Source organism: Schistocerca piceifrons, chromosome 1 (genome assembly GCF_021461385.2).
Source record: "Schistocerca piceifrons isolate TAMUIC-IGC-003096 chromosome 1, iqSchPice1.1, whole genome shotgun sequence".
Taxonomy (NCBI): Eukaryota; Metazoa; Arthropoda; class Insecta; order Orthoptera; family Acrididae; genus Schistocerca; species Schistocerca piceifrons.
The window spans coordinates 588,902,020-588,929,300 of NC_060138.1; the positions used below are offsets into that span (position 1 = coordinate 588,902,020).

Sequence of the window (27,281 nt, forward strand, 5' to 3'; positions counted from 1 at the left end):
GACCAGGCAACATATTTCCAGTCATCAACAGTCCAATGTCGGTGTTGACGGGCCCAGGCGACGCGTAAAGCTTTGAGTCGTGCAGTCATCAAGGGAACACGAGGGGCCTTGGGCTCCGAAAGCCCATATCGATGATGTTTTGTTGAATGGTTCGCACGCTGCCACTTATTGATGGCCCAGCATTGAAATCTTCAGCAATTTGCGGAGGGGTTGCACTTCTGTCACGCTGAACGGTTCTCTTCAGTCGTCGTTGGTTCCGTTCTTGCAGGATCTTTTTCCGGCGGCAGCGATGTCGGAGATTTGATGTTTCACCGGATTCCTGATATTCATGGTACGCTCGTGAAATGGTCGTACGGGAAAATCCACACTTCATTGCTACCTCGTATATGCTGTGTCCCATCGCTCGTGCTCGCCGAGTATAACACCACGTTCAGACTAACTTAAATGTCGATGACCTGCCATTGAAGTAGCAGTAACCAATCTAACAATGGCGCCAGACACTTGTCTTATACAGGCGTTGCCGACCGCAGCACCGTATTCCGCCTGTTTACATATCTCTGTATTTGAATACACATACCTATACCAGTTTCTTTGGCACTTCAATGTAGTTTTATAATGTTATTTTGATTCTTAAAATCGAACTCTTCTACATTTTTTGTTCATGCGAATTATTTGTTTAACATTTATGTACTTCAATTTTTTGTTAACACATCCAAGTAATTTGTGTCGTTAAACTATTTTTCCAGGCTGTGACAGAAACAAGAGCAGAATTGTTAGAATAGATAACTTGTGAATCGTTCTCGGATGCTACGTCCTTTGCCTTCATTTGATGTGTCGGTCCAACTGCATGTAGCCAAGTGAGATACCTAGTGTTTTTAAATTAAACTTTTTCTCAGTTATTCTGGACTTTCAACGAGAGTCCCTTAACTGCGTCAAGCTGGTGCGCCTCTTCTGTCGGACACCACAGTTCCATATGATAACAACAGCTTCCACGTAAGACAGCAATCGCGTTGATGTTAAAAACAGGCAAATCGTTAGTACTAAATGTTGTACTTTCTCCGAAAGCACTTGACGGATTTCTAAGGTTGAAACACAACCGAAATCTTAGCGTCGAATTCTACGGTATTAACAACAGAAATCACTATAGGATCATTTGAAAAAGTGAAGTTTGTCATCCTGCACATTCACTGTAGCGAGTGGATAGAATTTGGATTGTATGACTCTGTGCACATATTGTCGTCAAAACACGGATGTCAGATGCGTGGTGATTTTGCTTGCAGCTGTTGCAAGTTTTAGAACTGTTAAATGTTTTAAACACATAGACGATATGAAAAAACTATACTTTTCGTTTTACCATACTTCCGTGAAATGAGTTAATGAGAAATGAGTATATCTTTATTTTTATTCCCGTCGTGTTGCACAAGATGCATACAAGTAAGCACTAGCATTGAATATACTTATGCGAGAAGAGAAATGCTAGTATGTAACACAAAACAACACTCGAAGATAGGCGTGTCTACGGACTATTCATGAAATCCACATTACAAAAATTCCACCTGTCACGAAAAACGTATAACACGAGAAATCATCACGTAACGGATTACAAGCTGTCCACATGATAACATGAAAAATAGGATTAATAATCACTGATGAAACCTTAGCGTCGCTTGTCATACGTCCAGGGACTATATTATTAATTTCTCTTAGCGAAATTACTAAAAGTCTTTTTCAGTCGTTACCTACATCCATCCATCTTTTAAAGGATATTTATTTCCTTGAACCAAGCTACGTATTAACTTCCAAAAGTACTCTTTTACCGCGCAGGATTAGTCGAGCTGTCTAGGGCGCTGAAGTCATGGACTGTTCGGCTGGTCCCGGCGGAGGTTCGAGTCCCTCCCTCGGGCATGGGTGTTTGTGATTGTCCTTAGGATAATTTAGGTTCAGTAGTGTGTAAGCTTAGGGACTGGTGACCTTAGCAGTTAAGAACCATAAGATTTCATACACATTTGAACATACTCTTTTACCATTTTATTCTTTTCCGTACGTCACTGCATAAAATGCGTTAATTATTTACGAGATAATTTTGGGGTAATTTATGTCTTTCGCTTTCGAGATATATTCTATTGATGCATGTCAGTATTTAAGGAAGCAACACAATTTGTTTTATAAGTACCTAAGTACTTCGCCAGATCTTCAGTACGGGACCTTTCCCTCGAATGCGTACAAAATTTGATGGAACGTAAAGTCATATATGCCGGCCGTCGTGACCGAGCGGTTGTAGGCGCTCAGTCCGGAACCGCGCGACTGCTACGGTCGCAGGTTCGAATCCTGCCTCGAGCATGGATGTGTATGATGTCCTTAGGTTAGTTAGGTTTAAGTAGTTCTAAGTTCTAGGGGACTGATGACCACAGATGTTAAGTCCCATAGTGCTCAGAGCCATTTGAACCAACGTAAAGTCATATATGTCCATATTGCGCAGTTAGAACAATAGACCATGAAATGGGTATCTCGTTAACAGCAAATTATCGCAGAAGAAGGAAAGCTCCGCCGTTATAACCTCAGATAGGCCTGTCGGGGCCGACCACCGTCAATGGCGCCGTCTGGATGCATATGAAGGGGCGTGGTGTCAACACACCGCTCTCGCGGCTGCTGTCGACTTTGGAGCCTCTAATTCTCATTCAGGCAATTCCTCAACTGGAAGAAAAAATTTTATTGTGGGCATCCACAGCCGTAGAATTATACAATGATGAAAAAGACCGCTTCATCTGTATGATAAATATTTGCATATGTTTCAACTATTTCGCGGCGTTAGAGCCACCCCCAAAACGTATAAATAACCTGTTTCGGTTAACATTTAGATCACACATACATGAAACTGTGTAAGATAATTATGTACTCACATTTATCTCAAAAGATCACCTGTAGATGACCCAACATTCTTTGTCCCATAGTGATAAAAATATTCAACCGTCTAGAGGTCTGCTTTATGCGGTTTCTTTTACCTTACCAGGTGAACGTAGGTTTTGTCACCTGCGCATCATTTGCTTTTATAGTTTTGCAGCCCATCTGGTTACCACTTTAGCCTTATTCTAGATTCCCTGTATCAGGTTGATGTTCCCTGCATTCTGCTTTCCCTCAGTCCTTCGTTTCTCTTGATGGTCTGTTTTGTAAGCAGCATTTTGTCTAAATTACCTTACCGATGTGAAGTTAACTTTCATCAAATGGTTCAAATGGCTCTGAGCACTATGGGACTCAACTGCTGAGGTCATTAGTCCCCTAGAACTTAGAACTAGTTAAACCTAACTAACCTAAGGACATCACAAACATCCATGCCCGAGGCAGGATTCGAACCTGCGACCGTAGCGGTCTTGCGGTTCCAGACTGCAGCGCCTTTAACCGCACGGCCACTTCGGCCGGCCTAACTTTCATCACCTACATAAATCATTTGTTTTATCTTTCACCTTCATCTGGTTTACCACTTTATCGTTATTGTAGATTTCCTGTATCGGGATAATGGTCCCTGCGTTCTATCCTATTTTAAACTGAACTACCGACGTCTTGACAACTAAGCGGTTTTATCACAATGGGGCAAAAAATGCTGGGTCATCTGCTGGCTATCGTTTGAAATGAATTACGAAATAAATGTGAGTACATAATTTTCCTATTTAGTTTTGTGTATGGTTAGTCTAAATGTTAACCGAAACAGGATCTTCATATGTTTTGATACTGTTAATGTACAGATGTATCCCTGAAGATGTTGCTATAACGTCACGAAACTAATTGCATCATAAATAAATGTAGTTGAAGCGGTCTTTTTCATCATGCTCCTCAGTTGGCATCCGAGGCTGAGTGGACCCTGGTCCAGTTCTCCCACCAAGGGAAAATGAACCGGGAAAGAACGCGGATCCTCTACACGGCACGCTGAGACGTACCCCACCATGAAGCAACCATCAGGCTTCCCTTTGCGCCTCATATCATTTCTGTTCCAATTGGCATCCGGTTTCCATACAGTATAAATACTTTGCGAATCTAATGTCTCGGATGTTATACTTGTTTGTGTAGTACTGTTGTAAATTGCTATTTTTTTTTTAATTTTAAAAGTGTATCTAGCGCGTGGTTGATATGTATATCATACCACGGATCTGAACGTGGTGATTTTGAAATTCGTGACATGCAATCAAGATACTCTTACATATCAGCGAGAGCCAAGATTAATGTACCCCATATTGAAATATATCACATGTAACACAACTGGCGCTATTTTCGCGAAAACTGAGCAGGACCTATAGACAGCCTTTCTCCAAACTGGCCTTGAGTACCGTTTGCGTAACGACATGGGTTCGAGTTTCAGGATTCGCAGTGGCGGCTTGGCAGAGGAGGCGCGGCGCACGGTCAGCTGCCAACATTCCGCCCTCTTAAAGGGTCAGTCCGGCGGCCGCTCGCCGCTCCCTGCCGCCCGCTGCCGTGTTCCGGCGGGCACAGCTCTGCTGAAACTCGCCAAACAATGCAGCACACCTGGGGCTGCCGCAGTCTCGACATCGCACTCAAATCATTCCTCAAACACAAATTTATTAAGATGCTGGAACTGGTGCATTTAAGGAGGTGGGCGAAGGGGGGGGGGGGGGGGAGAACCGGGGAACGAGCCAGCAATACCTTGGTTTCTCCACTGCTAATTCAACCTTTTGGGCAAATGTATTATGCTTTCTTGTCGTTTGCAATCGTAACCTCTTGTATTTCTTAATTCATTTTTCCAGGAGAGATGTGTAGTAGACAGTTACATTCCTTACTTTTGCGAGGTAATCAGAAGAAAGACTTCGGCAACCTAGAGAAAACTGGACATCAATTTTTTGCCAGTTGATAACCCCTTACCCATTTTTGGTGTAGGAGCTACAGTTTCCACTTACAGCTTTCATTGTTGTTCAGCTTTTGGAGTGAAGTGGGAGATCCATTCAACACCGAAACGATACAGAAAATAAAAAGAAGGAAGATAATATTTCGTAGTATCTTCAGTGATAGAAAGCAAAGTATAATGGCATGGTTAGCTCGGGTGCTACCAGTGGCAGCTTCAACCGTCTAATTGGAAAGGTTTTTCCTGTCCTTCGCGCACGCTGGCATCTTTCCATCTCGAAGTGTGGGAGTCAAGTGTTAAGTGTATCTGACTCGTGTAGATAACAGTATGGCTGTTCTTTGAGTGTGGTGTCGTGCTTGTGTCGTATGATGAGAAAAGGGTGTGTGTAACATCCGGCGCCAGCACATAGCCTGCTGCCCCCCTCGAATAGCATCTACAACCCCTTCGACAATGGGGTCACATGCCCTCGTACAAGACACACCATGGAGTGGCTGTATAATAATCCAGGAAAGTGACGGAAAATGAACGTGAACTTCACGTCATCAACCCTCCTCCGCGTTGCCGGAAAGGAAAGGGAAAGCGGCCAACAGCGCTAGGCGTACCCAGGCGGATACCCGTCCAAGTACTGGCCACGCCCGACGTTGCTTACCTTCGGTGACCTGACGGGAACCGATGTGTTCAAAGAGGCGAGGCCGTTGGCTATCGTCAACAGTGCGGTCATTAGAGGCGGAACTCAAGCTCAGATACCAAAATTCTGAGGAAAGAAAATACCTTGCTACCTTGGCAACATAACGATCACACCATTCACTTCAATCTTTTCACTGAAAGTACGGAAAATCGGACGTTGGCAGAACGCAGATGTGAACACCACTCTTCCTACTCGTGGCACAACGTCAGTTGTATACACGACCTGGAATAACGAATTTGTCAGCAGTGTACGATACTTTTAAAAACTATGCGAGACTGGCACAAAAGAACTGAGACTGCTTCCTTCCAGTACTCGTGAACTAAGCAAGCCGAGCAAACAAAACTGGCACCAGGAGATATGACGCTAATGCCATCTTGTAACATCGCCTCTGGCCTTGATCTCACGCTTCAGTCTGGAACCGCGTGACCGCTACGGTCGCAGGTTCGAATCCTGCCTCGGGCATGGATGTGTGTGATGTCCTTAGGTTAGTTAGGTTTAATTAGTTCTAAGTTCTAGGCGACTGATGACCTCAGAAGTTAAGTCGCATAGTGCTCAGAGCCATTTGAACCTTGATCTCAATTCGGCGAAGTAGGTCATACCCTGCCGTGGCCACTCACTGATGATTGGTTTCCGTGGACCTAACAAACTGTGCAGATGTTCAGTGCTACTTTTCACCCGCTGTGGGAGTGGAAGATGTCGACACTGCAGTAAGGAATAATACAGCAGGCAGCTCAGTTGAAAAGGTATGGACATCTCTAAAAGGAGCAATCACAGAAGTTGGAAAGACAAACATAGATTTTAGGAACAAAGAAATCTTAGGAACGAAGAAACATTGGGTAATAGAAGAAATACTTCAACTGATCGACGGGTAAAGAAAGTACCAAAATGTTCAGAGATAGTCGAGAACACAGGAAAATAAATCACTACGAAATAAATAAATAGGGACTGCAGGGAATCCAAGGCAAAATGGATGCCGGAAAAATGTGAATAAATAAAAAAATCTTCGGAATGACTGATTTAGAGAATAGAAAAGTCAAAACAACCTTCGGTGAAATGAAAAGCAATTGCGGTAGAATGGGAATTGTATTATTAAAAGCGGAGTAGAGAGCGGCATGGTGGAAAGAATACACTGAAGGCCTCTGTGAGGGAGAGGAACAGTTCGATGACGTGGTAGAAGAAGAAACTGGAATATGTATGGGAGAGACAGAGGCTCCAGTATTAGAGTCAGAATTTAAAAGAACTTTGGCAGACTTAAGATCAAATAAGACAGAAGGGATAGATCACGTTCTATCGGAATTTCTAAAATCACTTGGGAAGTGGCAACAAAATTATTATTCACGTTGGTGTTTAGAAGGTATGAGACTGGCGATATACCACCACATTGTTGGAGAGACGTCATCCACACAATTCTCAAGATTGGAAAAGCCGACAAGTGCGAGAATTATGATACAATAAGCTCAACATCTCATGCACCCAAGTTGCTGACAAGAATAATACACAGGAAAATGGAAAAGAAAATTGAGGATCCTTTAGATGATGACCAGTTTGGCTTTAGGAAAGGTAAAGGCACCAGAGAGGCTGTTCTGATGTTGCCGTTGATACTGGAAGCAAAACTGAAGGAAAATCAAGACACATTCACAGGATTTGTCGACCTGTAAAAAGCGTTCGAAAATGTAAAAGGTGCTACAAGTTCAAAATTCTAAAAAAATAGGGGTAAGCTATGGGAAAAGACGGATTATGTAAAACATGTACAAGAACCAAGAGGCAACGATAAGACTCGAAAACCAAGAACGAAGTGCTCGAATTAAAAAGAGAGAAGGCAGGAATACAGGCTTTTGCCCCTACTGTTCAGTCTAGAACCAATCGAAGAACAAATGACAGAAATAAAAGAAAGATTCAAGACCGGGATTAAAATTTAGGGTGAAAGGATATCGATGATAAGATTCATTGATGACTTTGCTATTCTCAGTGAGGGTGAAGAAGAATTACAGGATCTGTTGAACGGCATTAACAATCTAACGAGTACAGAATATGGATTGGGAGTAAATCGGAGAAAGACGAAAGTAATGAGGAGTACAGAAATGAGAGTAGCGAGAAACTTAACGTCAAAATTGGTGATCACAAAGTCGACGACGTTAAGGGATTTTGGTACCTTGGAATGAAAATAACTCATGACAGTCGAAACAAGGAGGACATAAGAAGTGGACTAGCGTGGCAAAATGGGCATTCCTGGCCAAAAGAAGTCTACTGATACCAAAAGTTAATTTGAGGAAGATATTTCTGAGAATGTGCGTTTGGAGCACAGCATTGTGTGCTAGTTAATCCCGGACTGTGGGAAAACGGGAACAGAAAAGAATAGAAGCATTCGAGATGCGGTGTTATAGAAGAATGTTAAAAATTAGTTTGACTGACTAGGGTAAGAATGAAGAAGTTCTTCGCAGAATCGGCGAAGAAAGGAGAAGCCGGCCGCAGTGGTCTCGCGGTTAAGGCGCTCAATCCGGAACCGCGCGACTGCTATGGTCGCAGGTTCGAATCCTGCCTCGGGCATGGATGTGTGTGATGTCCTTAGGTTAGTTAGGTTTAAGTAGTTCTAAGTTCTAGGGGACTGATGACCGCAGAAGTTAAGTCCCATAGTGCTCAGAGCCATTTGAACCATTTGAACCAAGAAAGGAGAATATGGGAAACACTGACAACAATAAGGGACAGGATTATAGGATATGTGTTACAACATCGTGGAATAAACTCCATAGTATTAGAGAGGGCCGTAGAGGGTAAAATCTGTAGAGAAAGACAGAATAATTGAGGACGTAGGATGCAAGTGCTGCTCTCAGATGAACAGGTTGGCACAGGAGAGGAATGATGAGTTTTGTACAGATGACTTAACTGGACAGTCGTGGTACGATACAACACCTGAATATTCGGGAAACCAGGAACGTATGCGTGTAGCCCCATGAATGCATATCTTCTTATCTTGGAAGAACGAAGTGTACACGTCGTATTAATCACGAAGATGGTCATATGTAACATGAAATAAACATCCTCGATTCACACTGACAGTAACACGAACGGAAGGGCACAAACCATGATTTGAAGAACACATCCAAAACATCACAGAACCTCTTCCAGCCTGAACTAAATCCTGCACATGCACTGCAGGTTAAACGCTTCATTGGGTGGCCGGTGTACTTAACGCCTTGCATCCTTTGGAAAGACAAAATCGCCATTCGACGGACGATGCTACACGGCCATCTCAACTACAGTCCAGCTACTTGTTTGACCCAATGAAGTCGTGCAGGTTAATGTGTCGCTGTGAACAGTGGCCGCTACCGAGGTACTCGATTTCCAATATCGCTTGCATGTAGTTCCGTTCGCAGTCTCTGCTCAGAAAACGGTTGAGATGGACCTACATTCACTGAATGTCGGGTTTGAAACGATTGTCTTTGACAATGCGTTAGGGTCGTGCCCAGTCTCTATGGGTTAGGATTTTTTTACAAGCTGTTTTTAATAAGTAATGCAACAATTTTTTGCTGAAAACAGGTTGGGTTTATTCAGGATTTCAAAACACCATACTTGTCCCCACTCTACTGGCTACAAAATCATATTTCTCAACATGATCTCTGTTCACCGCGACGACCTTACATCTTACTGGAAGGGCTTGTGCGCTTGCATGGCCGACCGGTGTGGCCGAGCGGTTCTAGGCGCTTCAGTCTGGAATTGCTCGACCGCTACGGTCGCAGGTTCGAATACTTCCTCGGGCATGGATGTGTGTGATGTCGTTAGGTTTAAGTAGTTCTAGGGGACTAATGACCTCAGATGTTAAGTGCCATAGTGCTCAGAGTCATGTGAACCATTTTTGAACGCTTGCATGGTACTGCTCTACTGGTCGAAGTCAGAGCCACCTTCTTGCTGCATCAATAATATCCTCGCCAACAATGTACTTCTTCCCGGGAAGTGCATTCTTTATTGGGCCTAACAGATGGAAGTCGGAAGATGCGAGAGCCAATCTGTACGATGGATGAGGAACAAGAGTCCAATGAAATTTTGTGATATTCCGTAAAAAATTGTCACGATCAGGCTCATAGCAAACAATTCCGCACAGATAGCCCTTCGTTGTTTTTTACCCAAATTGCATGAAAATATAATCACACGTCAGTTCTAGTATAATACATTTGTCCAATGAATACCCGTTTATCATCTGCATCTCTTCTTGGTGTAGCGATTTTAATGGCCAGTAGTGTATTTTGTGCTAAGTAATACATGGCCCAGGTACATTAATGTGACCACCACCTATGTTCGACGTCGAAATGTAATAAGAAACCACTCCCAGACGGCAGGCGGCAGCACTAGCAGTGGAGGGTATATAAAGTGTGTCGCGGGGGGATGGGAGGTGGGGGTGGGGTGTGGGGGGGGGGGGGGTGAGGGACGCGGGAAAGATGTGCAGTCGCGGTAACGTATCGATGTCTACAAGGACATGATGATTGGTTTTCGGGCTAACGGTGGAATCATTTCCGAAATGGCTAAGTTTGTAAACCAATCGCGTGCCGCCATGCTTAAAGTACACCGTGCAACGGAAAATGGCCGTATCTAAAACCGGCGCTGAGGCTACCTTGTGTACCACGGGCCGTAGATGACAGGGATCAACGGGGGCTGCGGAGACGTGTGCGGGTAAATAAATAAGCAACAGACCACCCAGTTGACCTAAGGGACTACCAACAGTGGCTCCTCAACGACTGTTCAGCGAGCGTCGCTGCGTATTGCCTCTGCAGCAGGCGCTTTGTTCGTGCACCCATGCCGTCTGTTGTCCACTGGCGACGAAGACTGGAATTTGCAGGCCAGTGCCGCAACTTGACGTCCGCTGAGAGGCTACAGATGTCCTTTTCAGATGAATCACACTTTTTGCTCAACCGCACAGATTGTACTGCGTGAAACGTCTGAAGACAAACGCCCTGCAACAATCGAGGAAAAGTCGTTGTCTGCGGAATGTTTTCGTTGCATTTCCTGGATGATCTCGTCATTCTGGAAGTCACAATGGATCAACAGAAGTATGCACTTATCCCTGGGGACCATGTCCGTCTCTACATTTTTTCCTCTCGGCATGATGGCATCTACCAATAGCACAATGCAATATCTCACACAGTTCGTAGTTTACGTACGTGGTTCGACGAGCACCACAATGAGTTTGCCGTACTTCCCTGGCCACCAAGCTCCCCGGATTTAAATCCACTCGGATATCTGTGGGACCACCTCGGTCGGGCTGTTTGCTCCATGGATCCTCAACCGAGAAACTGGAGTCGGCATGGCTGTTATGTCACTGTCGGAAGCTTCCAGAACGTCATTGACTCTCGTCCTGCACGCTCGCGCTGCAAATGGTGATTATGTAAGCTTTTAACAGATGATCACATTAATGTGACTGACAGTGTGGAAAACAATATGTAGTACTGGACGGTGGGTGTTTATTAGTGGCAAGAATATTGTCAGAAGCACCCTAAGAAAGCATAATAGAACCGCACTTGTTTTCTATAATAACAAACGATCTGACGCGTAGAGTGAGCAACAAATGGCCGCGGTTTGCTCTAGTCTACAGGGAAGTGTCGCCGCTGAGTGACTGCAGGAGGATGCACGATGACTTAGACAGAATTTCTACTTGTTGTGTTGTCTCATTCCACGAAACTTTATTATTTTTTCGGACTATAGGCCCAGTTTCCACTGCACATCTAATTCCAAAGATTGTAACCAAGCAAAGATAAACGCATGGCAGCCCCTTAATTCATCTCTTCACGACTTAAACTATAAGAGCCGTCTCTGTTGACTGTTTTGGAGCAATTGTATTGGTATTGCACAGTTTTATGACATTCTTTAGAATAACATTGAACTACACCATTTTGTATAGCCAACTGGAGCTCTCTTTAGATGGGGAATGTAAAATAATGCCTATGACAAAAAGACTACTACATGATTACAGAATTAGTAGCGAACTTAATGAGCACACCAAATCGTATAAGTACTTAGAGGCAATAATAACAAATCAAGTAAAAAGGGACAACCACTTAAAATCAGGGTTCTGCGAAAATACAATATTACTGGAAAGTAAGTCGCATACAAGACAGTATTGGGGCCAATTCTATTGCTCCAGCGTGGTGGTCTCGTGGAAAGTAGTACCCATTAAAGTCCACACACATCCGCATTCGCTCGTTTCTTACTAAAAAAAATATCTGTATGTTGTTCTTATCAAGTAGATACGGCAACATAAATCCATAAAATTCAAAGATCCTTGCTACAGGATGGTATAGCCCACACGAAACTGCAACAGAGAGTTTATGGGAAGTTAAATGGGAGCCCTAATTTTTTGTACAACAAGCACTTAATTGCGAAGCCCTAGAAACAAAGTTAACATACTCTGTAATAATATGCTGTAATTTTTAAGTCCTCTGGTATTGTCAAGAAAAACCCTGCTCTCAGGGGCAGAAGTTGACTTTGTATTTTAAGTATCAGTATCACAATCTTTCTATTCATAGATAGTATACCAAACATTCTACGTACAATTCAAATGATCATAAATATTTTTAACGAATAGTAGTCGAAAAATTAAGTTTTCCGATAATACTAGATATTTGTACTAAGTACCCGTTAGTAACATTATAACCCTCGTGGAGCGTGGACAAAACTTCGGCTCAGAGGCTAAGCAAGTTTCAACCATTTGTTTAATCGATGTATCTCTCTCGCTAGGACGGATGGATTTCGTTTGTACAGTACTGACCCACTTATGACATCGCCAATGCAGTTTCGTCGTTCACGGCACTTCGGCCAGCTTCATTGGAGAATGAAGCTTTACGGAGGTAAAGTCATGGTAAATATTTTAACACTTTAGTTCGCCTGCAGGTGGTGTAATATGTTACGCTGGAGCCACATCTAAAACCGGCGAGTGTTTCGACGCTTGACTTGAAGGATTACGGATCAAATGAGTTACCTCCTCCAGTGACGGGATGAAAAGCAAGTGGAACACAGTTCAAGATCACATGACTGTTAGTCAATGTCCTGGATTAAAACCGTTCTGCAGTACCTCGTGGAATGAAGACATTGTCGCCGTCTTTTGTTTACTCCATGCTTCACCCTCTTCTTCATTTTCATAACGAACCATAACATCGAAAACACGGCCATATCCTGATGGAAGACGTTTTTCTCTCGTTCTTATCTCTTCTTTTGTAGATTTCATCTCGTTGCCGCAGAGGATATGACCGACTATTATTTTACGTTTTACGAGATACTCCTTAAAAATAATCCGCTTTACATCCCAGAAAACATTGGCCATAGCGTTCCCGGTAGGAAGAACACGACTTCACACCTATTACTGAAAGCTTTCTCATAATTATTTGTAACATAAACATTTCTGACATATATTTGACGTCATCTGTTTCATACATCTTTAATCGCCGACTGTCCTACGCCGTATTATGCACTACCTCGATACATTCATCTCTGTTCACAGTGTTGTAACGTCCTTCTAGTGGTTCATAAAGGAGTGAAATAAAATTATGGTTGAATTCACTCGCTCTATCGTTAATTCTTAAAACTATAGGATGCTACATAAGTCAAATTAAAGAATCGAATAGCGGAATTACATTTGTCAAATTAAGCAAATCACACATAATGTGACTGCTTTGAAAGTACTACAAACAAAACTATTTGACAGATCACAATGACGCTAGGCTCATGTTATTGTTCATCAGAATAACAAAAACAAATCGTTATTGATTAGCGCCAGGTCGAAAACTTTCCTAATTGCGCATCCCATGAACAATCTACATCTACATCTACATGATTACTGTGCAATTTACATTTAAATGCTTGGCAGAGGGTTCATCAAACCACAATCATACTATCTCTCTACCATTCCACTCCCGAACAGCGCGCGGGAAAAACGAACACTTAAACCTTTATGTTCGAGCTCTGATTTCTCTTATTTTGTTTTGATGATCATTCCTACCTAAGTAGGTTGGGCTCAACAAATTATTTTCGCATTCGGAAGAGAAAGTTGGTGACTGAAATTTCGTAAATAGATCTCGCCGTGACAAAAAACGTCTTTGCTTTAATGACTTCCATCCCAACTCGGCTATCATATCTGCCACACTCTCTCCCCTAGTACGTGATAATACAAAACGAGCTGCCCTTTTTTGCACCCTTTCGATGTCCTCCGTCAATCCCACCTGGTAAGGATCCCACACCGCGCAGCAATATTCTAACAGAGGACGAAGGAGTGTAGTGTAAGTTGTCTCTTTAGTGGACTTGTTGCATCTTCTAAGTGTCCTGCCAATGAAACGCAACCTTTGGCTCGCCTTCCCCACAATATTATCTATGTGGTCTTTCCAAATGAAGTTGTTCGTAATTTTAACACCCAGGTACCTAGTTGAATTGACAGCCTTGAGAATTGTACTATTTATCGAGTAATCGAATTCCAACGGATTTCTTTTGGAACTCATGTGGATCACCTCACACTTTTCGTTATTTAGCGTCAACTGCCACCTACCAAACCATACAGCAATCTTTTCTAAATCGCTTTGCAACTGATACTGGTCTTCGGATGACCTTACTAGACGGTAAATGACAGCATCATCTGCGAACAACCTAAGAGAACTGCTCAGATTGTCACCCAGGTCATTTATATAGATCAGGAACAGCAGAGGTCCCAGGACGTTTCCCTGGGGAACACCTGATATCACTTCAGTTTTACTCGATGATTTGCCGTCTATTACTACGAACTGCGACCTTCCTGACAGGAAGTCACGAATGCAGTCACACAACTGAGACGATACCCCATAGGTTTGCAGTATGTGAGCACAACATTGGCAGCAGAGGGAGGATGGGGAGGGGGGGGGGAGGCTCGTAGTGGGATTTGTCAGATATATTAGCAGTAATTGCAGAATGGTACGAACCACATTATGTAGTGAAAGTTGCAGTGTCTGTAAGGCTATCGGAACCGCGGGACTGCTACGGTCGCAGGTTCGAATCCTGCCTCGGACATGGATGTGTGTGCGGTCCTTAGGTTAGTTAGGTTTAAGTAGTTCTAAGTTCTAGGGGACTGATGACCACAGAAGTTAAGTCCCATAGTGCTCAGAGCCATTTGAACCATTTTGTAAGGCTATCCATGGTGAGCTGGCAGTGTGACTTGTCAGTAGTAACTGTAGAACGTCACGGGTCACATTATACAACTGGATGTCGCACCGTTTGCCACTGTCTATCGGACTTCCCGCGGGGTCTAGTAGTGAGACTGTTCAGATACGCTAGCAATAATTTCAGAATGGCACAAGTCATATCACACAACTCGAAGTTGCACCGTCAATCAGACTTCCACAGGGAGCTAGCAATAGGACTTGTCAGATATGTTAGCTGTAATTGCAGAATGACACGAACTGGAAGTTGCATTGCCTACTAGACTTTCCACAGAGAGCTAGTAGCGGGACTTATCAGGTACGTTAGGAGTAACTGAAGACTGACTCGAATCACATTACGCAATGAACTTGCACTGTCTACCAGACTTTTCAGGGTGAGGGGGGAGCGGCTAGTAGTGATGATATGTTAGCAATAATTTCAGGATGACAAGAGTCACATTATAGAGTTGGAAGCTGCACTGTCTACCAGACTTCCACGAGGGTTAGAAGTGAGACTTGTCAGATACGCTAGCAGTATTTTAAGAATGCCACTACACATCATTATACTACCAGAAGTATCACTGTCTACCAGTCGGATACTTGATTAGGGGTCGATAAAATGATCATTTGCTGAAGAATAGTACAAGCCACCGTTAAAGAAATGAAAGTTTTACTGCATATCAGATTTTGCACTGGGCTAGTGGGGGACGGTGCCGCACTGACCAGTAAGTGAAGAAGGCGGCGAGGGGCGGCTCGCCGCAGCCGGCGCGCTCCATGCAGTCGAGGATGTCCTGCGGGCAGGCGGCGCAGGCCCGCTGCACGGCGTCGCTGTCTGCGTCGCCATCGCCGCTGCCGCTGCCACTGCCGCTGCCCACGCTGCCCTCGAGGACGCTGTCTTCGTCGCCACTGTCCATCTTCTCGGGAGGCGTCGAGTGTCGCAGCTGAGCTGACCCGCGCGATAGCACGGCACGGGGCGGCCACTTGCTTCTGCTATGCTATTATTGGCGGCGCCGATCCGCCGGCTGCTTGCAGCACTAAATAAACCTGGCCGCTGGCACGGCGGCGGCGGCAACAGCGGCGACGGGCGCGCGCTCTGCCCCTTCATCCCCCACTTCCTCCTGGCTGACATTTATGCGCCTTCCATTCGCTACATCGCAACTTATTGCAAACGCCGGCAAAGTACATGGCGTGTCTACTGCAGACCCTCCAGCGGCTGTTTTATGCACGTCGTCCAGCCCAAAAATTAATGAGGATCTGAGCACGAACAATAGGTGCAACAAACTGGACAGAGCTTGCCATCCCTGTAATAATATTTAGAGATCAAATACTCTCAACCTAGACCTCCCACAACACAAGACCATAAAGAGAGCTTCAGTACTCTATGTCTCAGAATTTCTGAACATTTTTAGAGGAGGACAACTCGTGGAACGTGGCCTAAACGACAAAAAGAATCTGAGAAAAATGAAGGACCCCCATCAAAGAAGGTGTGTGTAGAGAAACAGACACAACGAAGATCTCTACTGACATCTAGATAGAAATATCTTCTATAGTCTCTTAGTCGAATGGATTGAGTTTACGTCAACGGCCTCCAGCACTGTCTCTAGAGGCAAAGTAGATTACGAGCGCAGAAGGCTACTTACGAAAGACTGCAACTACAAATTGACCATACCAGAGATCATTACAAACTTCTTATGAGAACATCGGATTATCTCCAGTCACTAACAGCTATAGAAATGTGATAGGGAACCGAAACGAAAGAGACAAAGGAACAGAACGAGAGAATGTGGGACCAAGAGGAAAGATAGGATTACGGCCTACGCGACCCAGTAAAGGCCTAAACTGAATGTAGTAATACGGTTAACATCGTCCAATCAAACTGAACTGTCTCTTAGACATTATTATGGGAATGAGTACCAGTGTTTCACGACTGTAATCAGTCGACTCTTTTATAGTGATATCTATTGACGAAAAACAGGGAACATGAACTATGAGAAAATGATTGTACAAAATTTTATTTTACTGTTCTCAAAATTTATGTGGGACACAAATATCTCACCTTGTTGTAACACTCCATAAAATACGAAATGAGAAATCCTCAGCACCTGAAGGAAATGACTATGACATGCAAAGAAAAAGGATGCTAAAAGTCGAATCGATGACCCACTGGATACATGTCTTTTATAAAGGAGCTACTGTTTTCTATCTTTCAGTTTTTTATCGTGGTTTCTCCTAAAGACGGTGTTCTAAAAGTTGATTTGAAAATATCGATCAATACTGTTTGCCAGTTTTTAACTCTCGTATATTTGCGATTAGTTCTGTTTCACTATACATATTTGCAAAACACTGTCAGTTTCCAAAAACTGTAAACGTTTTCTCTGGTGCACGTTCGGGCTAGTAGAATATAAATCATCGTTTCACGTTTTCTCGTTCTTATTTTAAGTTACTTAATTTAATTACACAACTCCTGATTGCTTCTATTTTTGCCTTCGCTATTTTACTCATGGGTCAACTGTTTTCCTTAGAATATTTCTCACATTTCTGGGTTTTTGATTTTTCATCCAAGGGCATCATTTCCGCTTAACATATGTTCTAAATTTATTCCTCCTCTAAGGAACAGACGGCCTTATTATTAAGGTCATTTACAAACGTTCTCTGTATCGGTGCCTTCTAGATGCTGTGGAGTCTGTTGTGGGACCTCGGTCGCAGATTACTGCACTTACAGCCAAACTGACAAGAGAAGCAGATAAGTTCCTCGCGGCCGCCCTTGGAGTTCCCATAGTGTCGCCCGCAGCCTCACTCCCGGTCGCGACCCGAATCCACCCACTTTTAACAATGTGTGCCGCGCCAAACAAATTACGCTACTACTTTGCTGACTTGATTGGAAGGTGGACCTGTATTAATTCTCTACACTACAACGAAATAAAATCAGTCCAAACAGGGATCGTCAACCTGCCATTGGCCCTCCAACAAGGGCTAATATTGTCACTAGTCCAACAGTAATATAGTGATGGTGAGACGTGGTCGATCGGAACGTTGAGAACGACTATATCTGTCCTCGCGTTCTCATGCAGTCCGACATGAGGCCACTGTCAAATTCCATTGCCCCCAAATCTGCATAGCACATGATTCAATTACTCGGCCAAACGGAGAACTCACAATGTGGCCCCTTTTAAACTCTTTCAGGTGCTGACAGCGCTATGTCTCACGAGTAGGCGGCTCCTCTGTGTACTTCACAGTGATCACTCAACATCTGACGCTATTCACGTCCCTTATCCACCCAACCTACCAGGCCCGGTAACAACACTGAGCCGTGGTAAAAACTGCTATTTTGAAGAGCGCGCCGCACCGCGTAGTGTGAAGCAGTCGCTCTCCGTTTCTGGCGGTGGCGCCGCTGTGGCAGTCGCAGCTTTGGTGCCTCCCTCTGGTGGGAAAGGGGAAAGGTTGTCTATTCACGTGTATTTATGGGGCGCTATGAGCTCGCCAAAGGGGTCAATTGGTCAGCCGGGTCAGTGTGGGGCAGTCAGTGTCTGTCTGTCGTCCGGAGTGCTAGTATGTGTTAGGCCGCCAGTCTGCTCGAGTTTGTTCAGGCAATGGTCATTGGTGGTTGGATCGATCGGTTGGTCGGTCGCGCACTGGGACACAAGATGACTTGTCCGCCTTGAGCGTCGGCGCATGTGAGGTCGCCACGTCAGTCCAGTGGGCCGCGCCGTATAGCGGGTAGTGGCTTCGCGGCCGACACGAGAGCAACAGAAGTCAACCCACGACATCGGTCTGGCCGGCGCGAGCTGCGATGACGTGAGGCGGGAGATCGGCGCGCCTTCCTGCGTCCGTTGAAGCAGCTGGCAGCGGACGGTTCGGGAGAGCGTTTTGGGGGTGCTGCGCCAGGTCTTCGCCAGACATCGCAGTTTTTTAGAAGATATGATTTAGAAGAATGATTTAGAAGAAAGATTTAGAAGAATGATTCTTGATATGTTGTTTCATTTACTTGTTTCATTTACCTGTTAAATTCTACTTGTTTTCTTGGTCAGTCTCTCGTCCCCAGCTTGCTCGTCTGTCTCCCGTCCTTATTTGTTAGGCAGTTAGTGTTTGTCTGTCTGTCTGTCGGTCTGCCGGTCTGCAGTACTGTAATAGCTGCCTCTGTCATGTTTGTCGGATTCTGTGTTAACGAATTGATTGCTTGAAGTGTAACGGCCGAAATCCTGAAAAATGTTTTTATCTTGCCTGTCATCTTGAGAGGCGGTATATGTGTCATGTAGAGCATGTTTGTATATTTTATGTAAGACTGCATATCATTGGTTTTTATTTAAATAGTCATTTTAATACATAAAGTTGCCACCCTTCCACCGTGAGAGGTTTTTTTTTTTTTTTTTTTTTTTTTTTTTTTTTTTTTTTTTTTTTTTTTTAAATCAAGTTGCGCCTTCGGTGGCAAGTTACTTTTTTAATGTTGTTTTGTGGCGACTGTCTTTTGGGACAGAAAAGGTGTGATTTTTGTGGATTTCCTGGAAAGAGGCACTACAATAAACTCTCAACGGTATTGCCAAACTCTGCACAACCTCATAAGAGCAATACAAAACAAGCGCAGGGGAAAGTTGGGCTCAAAGATCTTGCTGATTCACGACAACGCCCGGGCCCACACGGCAAATGCCACTCGTGAAGTTCTCGAATCTTTTAAGTGGGAGTTGTTTCCTCATCCGCCGTACAGTCCCGACCTGGCACCGAGCGACTTCCACTTATTCCCAGCAAGGAAGAAGTGGTTGGCTATGCAGCGTTTAGATGACGACGCACAGCTTCAAGAAGAGGTAACCACGTGGTTGAAGGCGCAGGCGGCCGAATTTTACGACGAAGGAATTTCCAAGCTCGTCCATCGCTACGATAAGTGCTTTAATTTAAATGGCAACTATGTAGAAAAGTAGTATTTAAGCGTGGCTTTCATCTGTATATAATAAAAAAAATTTCCAATACTTTATTTATTTTTAATTCCAAAACGTAAGTACTTTGTGGATAGCCCTCGTAAATATTTAATACAAGGAGATAAAGAATTTAAAGTTAAATTTTTGCAAAGGCTGAAGATCACAGAAAGATAGATGGAGACACTACTGATGGAAGTTGTGGTTCAAGTTGCCCGCGTAAGGGGAAGTCCGGTGGGGTGTTACAGTTCTAAACATCTCGCTGCTTCATTCACTAAAGCATCCCACCACAAAGCACGTGAGAGCGGCACCAACCCCCACCACTCGAAATGTTTACCCTCGCTTCTAAAATGCTGCGCCACACGCCAAATAAACAACGCAGCAGCTCGCCATTTCGCAAACACCTTCTCCGCGGCTCATTTAACTCCGCCCGGACAAAACCAGCGTCAAATAAAGGTGGTGGAATTTTAATGATCTGGAAGTTGGCAGTCGCCTCCAAAAAGCGAGAGAGCAGAGCCACGGTGCATATAAATAGAGACTTGAAATGCACATTGCCACTGCAGCTCTCGGCCCCTGTTATGCAGTATTTCGATCTTTGTACACCAATCTGTTCAATTTATTTTAGAATTCACCGTTTTCTTACCACGACTTCCAGTCAACAACCATTCTCTCTTTACGTGGTTTCGCACGTCGTTGGATAGACATGTACCGCTCAGTGCCAGCAATCTTAGCTGCCTTTCTGGACCAACACAGGGAACATTCTCTTCCAAAAATTTCTGTCCAACTCTGTAACAACGTCAACAGGATTTTAAAGTTTTGTTGAGAAAAGCCTGTGTCAATTATGATAACATTTCTGAGGTAGTACCAGATAAAACTAATATTTGAAATTATTTCTGGAATATTCCGACGGTTCTTGGAGGAACATAGACACATTAAGCACATTGAATACACAATATTAAAGTTCCAAAATGACATTTGTTTACCAGTTCGCTATTAACCGGCTTTCAGCTTCCTAGGCCATTGTCGTATAAGTTAAGGATAGCATAAAAGGGGCTGGAAATTGAAAAACTAAGATTCCACCTTTACTGAACACGCTCTGAGTGAATATCATTCACATGTTACTAACTGTGATGTTCTCCACAGAGCAACTAAAGGTAGAAAACTAATATTACTCGAAATTCTGACAATTAATAAACACCATTCAAAGTCTGGACCTATTTCTTAATTACCAAACACAGTTCCATTACTCATCCTTACTAAAGAAGCAGCAGCTAGTTAATATTTTGTCTTGCCATTAGATGATATACTTGTTGTAACTGTTCCACATCCACATTCCATAGAATCCTTTCTCCTCTAAGCTCCCGCTGTTCTTCCTTTTACGGTCTGTTCACCACATTCACCAGTTTGTGTATATTACCTAATAGTCTGTGTTATTATTCACTTTTATGAAGGTTTTGGCTTATACATTCATATACTTTTAATCTTTGAATGTAATGTAATATAAGATTTATTTGTGCAAAGCCTCTTGGGTATTACATTATGCTTGTGGTTTTGTGTCTTTACGCTCGTAAAATGTCACACATCTTTGAAAACCAATCTTTTTACAGCTATAAACTGTCGCTGAAATTGTTTGGACTATTTATGTAGTATTAAGTTACCTGACTATGGCCTAGAAAGCCGATAGCCGGTACATAACGAACAATTAAATAAGTATTATTGTTGAACATTAATACTGTGTATTCAACTTCTTCAGAAAAAAATACCACCGAAATACAACGCGTCTGAACCACCTGCGTTTTGCGGATTACCTTTTGCTGTTTGCCTCTCTCTAGCGCATGCAAAGTACAGCAACGAAAAGAAGATCTAAACGGAACAAGTTCGGAAGCAGGAGTGAAATAATGTGTAAACAAGGGCACTGAAGAGAAATAGCACAAATCGATAATGAATTTAAAGTGCAAGTGACAAATCTCTGCAGTTAGGACAGTTGCATAAAATAAATAAATGGACAGTAATTATAATAAACAGAAGAGTAAAATGGCCGAAAGTGTTTTTGATAAACTACTCAGAATTTTCAAAATCAAGATCGCGGTGTGTCTGATAACAACAATGTATAACAAATGTGTGATGAAGTGAATGTATCATGAATAATGACACTTTTTGCCACTTAGGGGCGCTAATAGCAAAAATTCCGTGTTAGAGTCCCAGGGCAAAATAGATTTTATCAGTCATGACGTATTTCTCATGATCAGCGTGTGTCACCAGAAGTGACTGACAGTAGTGAGATATGGATATGGAATGCGAAAACTGTACACAAGCAGAAAGAAGATTGCTCAGCAAATAATGGACTGACACATTTCGGGAAAAGCAGAGAGAGATGGGAAAACAATTGGTCCAGGAAACTGACAGGAGTGGAATATGTAATTAAGTCAATTTAAAATGAAATGGAGGTGGATAGGATGTATGGAACATGTATCCAGGGGAATGAATGCCAAGTGGACCTCGGATGTACTTTTTTGGATTCTAAGACATCATAGAACATATGATTTAAAAACACATTCTTTACTACCCAGCGTTCTACTGGAGATGGATGAAAGGAAGATAAACATTTAACGTCCCGTCAACATCGATATCTTTAGAAACGGAACCCAAGCTTGGATTGTTTAAAGGATGAGGAAGGATATCGGCTGTTCCCTTTCAAAGGAACTAGCCTACATTTCCCTGGAGGGATTTAGGGAAATCACGGGAAACCTAAATCAGGATGGCCGGACATGGATTTGAACCGTCCTCTTCTCGAATGCGTGTCCATTATGATAACCGCTGCGGCACCTCTCTTCGTTATTGAACTTGGTCCGCCGTTGTCTTCCTTTCATCTGTAACATAATTTGCTTAGCCGCCTCCTGGATTTCTAGAGTTTAATGTGGATTCTGAATTTCATTATAACTTCGCATTTTCCTCAAGAAGAAACCATTGCTAAAGGGAAAAAGTCGTAGTACGCAATAGAACAGTTTATAGAACAGTTGAGAGACGGGCTTTTAATGCTTCGGATTTTTAATTTCAAATCGATGTTACTAAATCCCATAACATTACGCTACATTGAAGCGCCAAAGAAACTGGTATAGGTATGCGTATTCAATTGCAGAGACATGTAAACAGACAGAGTATGGTGCTGCGGTCGGAAAAGCCTATATAAGATAACAAGTGTCTGGCGCAGTTGTTAGATCGGTTACTGCTGCTAAAATGGCAGGTTACCAAGATTAACGTGAGTTTGAACGTGGTATTATAGACGGCGCACGAGCGATGGCACACAGCATCTCCGAGACAGCGATGAAGTGGGGATCTTCTGTACGACAATGTCCCGAGTGTACCGTGAATATCAGGAATCCGGTAAAGCATCAAATCTCCGACATCGCTACGGCCGGAAAAAGATCCTGCAAGAATGGGACCAACGACAACTGAAGAGAATCGTTCAACGTGACAGAAGAGCAACCCTTCCGCAAATTGCTGCAAATTTCAATGCTGGGCCATCAAAAAGTGTCAGCTAGCAAACCATGCAACGAAACATCATCGATATGGGCTTTCGGAGCCGAAGGCTCACTCGTCTGCCCTTAATTACTGCACGACACAAAGCTTTACGCCTCGTCTGGGCCCGTCAACACCGACATTGGACTGTTGATGATTTGAAACACGTTGCCTGGTTGGACGAGTATAGTTTCACATTGTATCGAGCGGATGGACGTGTACGAGTACGGAAACAATTTCATCCATGGACCCTGCATGTCAGAAGGGGACTGTTCAAGCTGATGGAGGCTCCATTACAGTGTGGAGCGTGTGCAGTTGGATACGTCTAGATACGACTCTGACAGGTGACACGTACGTAAGCATCCCGTATGATCACCTGCATCCGTTCATGTCCATTGTGCATTCCGACGGACTTGAGCAATTCCAGCAGGACAATGCGACACCCGACACATCCAGAATTGCTGCAGAGTGGCTCCAGGAACAATCTTCTGAGTTTAAACACTTTCTGTGGCCACAAAACTCCCCAGACATGAACATTATTGAGCATATCTGGGATGCCTTGCAACGTGCTGTTCAGAAGAGATCTCCACCCCCTAATAATCTTACGGATTTATGGACAGCCCTGCAGGATTCATGGTTTCAGTTTCCCCCAGCACTACTTCAGACACTATCCGAGTCCATGTCACGTCGTGTCCCGGCACTTCTGTATGCTTGCGGGGCCCTACACGATATTAGGCAGGTGCAGCAATTTCTTTTAGTTACATTATTGCTACAATAATTTCGAGGAATCTAACTCACAAAATGTCTCACAGCACGACCGCAAGCGTCTCTCAAGGAGACTGGAGATAACTGTAGATGTCGATTCATAATCTGGCAGGTATTTTTAGACCAGGATTTGCTCATTTCATATCTAAAACATAGTATATTCAACTTTTTGACCAATTAACATTTCAGGCTTATTTACGGATAGCACCTTGTAATTACTAGAACACTGTGTGTCACGGTCACGTCAGTAAATATCGATCACAAGCTTCATTTGGATTCCAATGACCATGACTTACGAAGCCCAACGTTTTGCCGAAATTCTGATTATTATTTCCTCTCTGAAGAGGCAATGCAAAATTTATACGAGCAGACAGAAAGCATGTTGATCATCCACTAAAACTAGTGCAACTTGTCGTTGAATAAAGATAAGTTTTACTCTCTCTTTATTTCACAAGTAATATCTAGTTTACTTGAGAAAATAATGAGAAGTTGTTGGTCTTGTCTACGTTTAAGAAGCATTGTGCATCTTCGTAGGGTAAATTATGTAGATCATGGAAGAAGTAAATCGGCACGGCTAGTCTGATTCTGATTACTCTTCGAGTGATTTACTGACGCCCTCTACCGGTAAATCGACTGTTTGTTCCACGTAATTTTCGGACCTTGATGGCTTTAACGCACCATCAGTGCATACGCACATATCACTTACAGTTTATCAGTCAAAAGCACTCCAGTCGAACAAGCTGCTGTCTGAGGTATCTCTTTTAAAGAAGACCAGATAGCTGCAATTTATGAATCAGAATAAGGAACACGGTAATTACCCAAATTTAAGGAGTTACAATGCTAGCGAACATATAATTTCTGTAGACACAGTTCCACAACTTAGGAATGATCTCTTCAGTCCACCAGAAGCAGCTATATCGATGGTATTCTTAAATAATAGACTACTTTCGATCACAGATCATCATCAGACCGCAACGGAGTTATGGCACGGCTGGGCAGAGATACAGCCGGGAACAAAATGCCGCTGTATTGAACATCATGGCCCTTTCAGTACTTCTTTTCGTTGGCATCAAATTTAAAAATACTTCATTTTGTACATTTTATACCAACGAAATGAAGTAGCTGCAGAGGCGCGTTGCTCAGTTCAGCGGTTTTTGAATCTTGGGCTTTTGTATCCCGGTTGTACCTCTGATGTTAACAAATTGCCTTTCCATCATCGGCGCCATCCCCCTCCTGGTATCTGTGGTTATACACTTATATTTCTTGCAATAACTGTTTATTATCCTATTAACTGCAGGTTTCTTTCTTTTTTTTACAGGTTATTTATGTCTTCCACTTTGAGGAGTTTAATTTGACATTGATGCCTAATTAATTTTGGTGCTGACAGGAATTTTCTCAGTCGTCTTTATTGTTTTCTGTTTCATATTTTCAGTTGCAGTGACAGTCTAACTTTGTATATAGATATATGAATTAAAATATTTTTTTGTGGATAACTCGTTGAATCCCCTGGAGTTCATCATAAGTTGGATGCAATTTCAGATCGTTGACTAAAGATAGTGGCATTCACAAGTGTATTATTAATGCTGATTACATACTTAGCATATACTAATGAAATATGTTCACCATTCCGATATCAAAATCATTGAGTGGAAGCCTATTATTCAAGTACTGCATCATAAGTTTTGTGTGAGTCCTCTAAAATTAAGTTCCGTGATATCTATACATTCTCCAAGTTACCAAATCAGTTACTTCAAAACAGGAAATTTTAGAATCACGCTCGCTCTTGGATAAATTTCTGCGGACACCCACGCCTTCCCTTTTACATTTCTAATACCACTAGCTGAAAAACCCGGCATTGCCTGGGTACTCATATTGCCAGTCTCCTGCTAGAAACGAAAACAAAAGATGGACTGTGTTTTTAATGTAATATCGAAAAAAATCATTTTCATGTATTCGCGAAAACAACTTTCAAATAATGAAACTGTCCTACAAACAAGTATACGTAATATACAAATGTATAAGTACAGCTACTTCGCGTGTCTACAACTCGATTCTGTAAGCGTCTCTATGGTAACGCCTCTTCATAGCTCTATAGACAACTAACTGTTCTCGCCTACAGCCGTTTCGAAATCTGTTAAAAGCGCTGCCAGGTGTCACGGGTTTCCCTAAGTTGACTCGGCTGTAGGAATGTCTTAGTAATGAAGAATAAATGCATTAATACTTCCGGAATGATGCGTCACTTTTCACGCATCTCAGTATTTACGACGTCTTATCTCCGGAACTACGTCTCGTACAATGATATATTTGTGTCGGTACTTTTAGCGGCATATGTGTATGTTGCGAATGGAGTCAGTAACACAGAAGTAATAAATTTAAACGTCACGCATTATTCGGCAGTTTTTCACGCATCTCGTTGTTATGACATCATATCTCTTTGACTATGAGAGGTAAGTGGTTTTTATCGCTACAACAATTGGTGCCTGATAGAAATGGATGTGTGCCAAGTTTGGTTGAAATCGGTCCAGTGGTTTAGGAGGAGAACTGTTACACTTCATACACACGCATATACAAATGTCCATTTTTATAATACGCATGGATGTCGACCTGACGTTGATCTCTAATCGAAACAAGTTGTACATATAAAAAAGTCTTGACATAAAAACTTTCAATGTTTTGAAGACGTCATTCCCAGAACAACTTGCAGACTATAGAAATAAATTTAGAGATCATGTAATAAGAATAAAAGAAAACTGAAGGCAAAATAATAACGAATATCGACCAATAGTGAGAAAACTCCTTAGGTGACCAACAAAGTGGTGAAAAGAACAGAAAGCCATTAACACTGTCCACTGGAGGCACATAAGAAGTGGGAAATGTTTAGAACTGAGGAAGAAGAAATATATGAACTGTTCGCACAAAACGTGTGTGAGTTTTCGAATCTGTGGCAGCAACTGTTGCATTTCTTTTCTTGCAACCGGCAGTAAATAATTGAGTGCTTTTCTCTTTATTTCAAAACAATCTATTCGTTTCTTTTAACCAAGCGGTTGCAGTCTTGGAAAGTAGTCGTTTTAAAATCAACAGTTCATACCAAAGAACGAATTGCAGTTTGTGTCTACCTGGGTCAATACTCAATTTTTTTTATTGTTGTCCCCTTTTACTAAGTGAATGAAACCAAAGATACTACCAAAGGCCATAATTTAGTAACTTCCTCTTAAATCTTAAGAAACGCACTCATTTTATCTTAATCAAATTATTTTGCTTTTAGTCTTCCAAGTGCCATTTTGTCTTCCTAAGTTCTCACCTTCATCATAATTACATTAGTCTTTTGGAACTACGGTTTATGTCATATCAATAAAACATAAATACAATTTTTCCGCAGCTGCGTTGTCCTGCAAGTACTTAGTTTC

At 42.8% G+C, this 27,281-nt stretch overlaps 1 protein-coding gene and 1 pseudogene across 5 annotated transcripts in view; both read right to left on the bottom strand.

Moving 5' to 3' along the window:
• LOC124802923 (golgin subfamily A member 6-like protein 22) overlaps positions 1-27,281 on the bottom strand; it is a 323,612-nt gene that overhangs the window by 294,511 nt on the left and 1,820 nt on the right. For 2 of the 5 annotated variants that reach the window (XM_047264023.1, XM_047264031.1), the window contains exon 1: positions 15,407-15,700. The exons of 1 other annotated variant lie outside the window; for it this stretch is intronic. In XM_047264023.1, coding sequence (XP_047119979.1) covers positions 15,407-15,597 — 191 coding nt within the window. In that variant the 5' untranslated portion in view covers positions 15,598-15,700. Of the gene's footprint in view, positions 1-15,406; positions 15,701-27,281 lie in introns of those variants that run through there. 2 more of the 5 variants (XM_047264007.1, XM_047263998.1) reach the window with 2 other exon arrangements.
• LOC124722141 lies at positions 5,431-5,549 on the bottom strand (annotated as a pseudogene).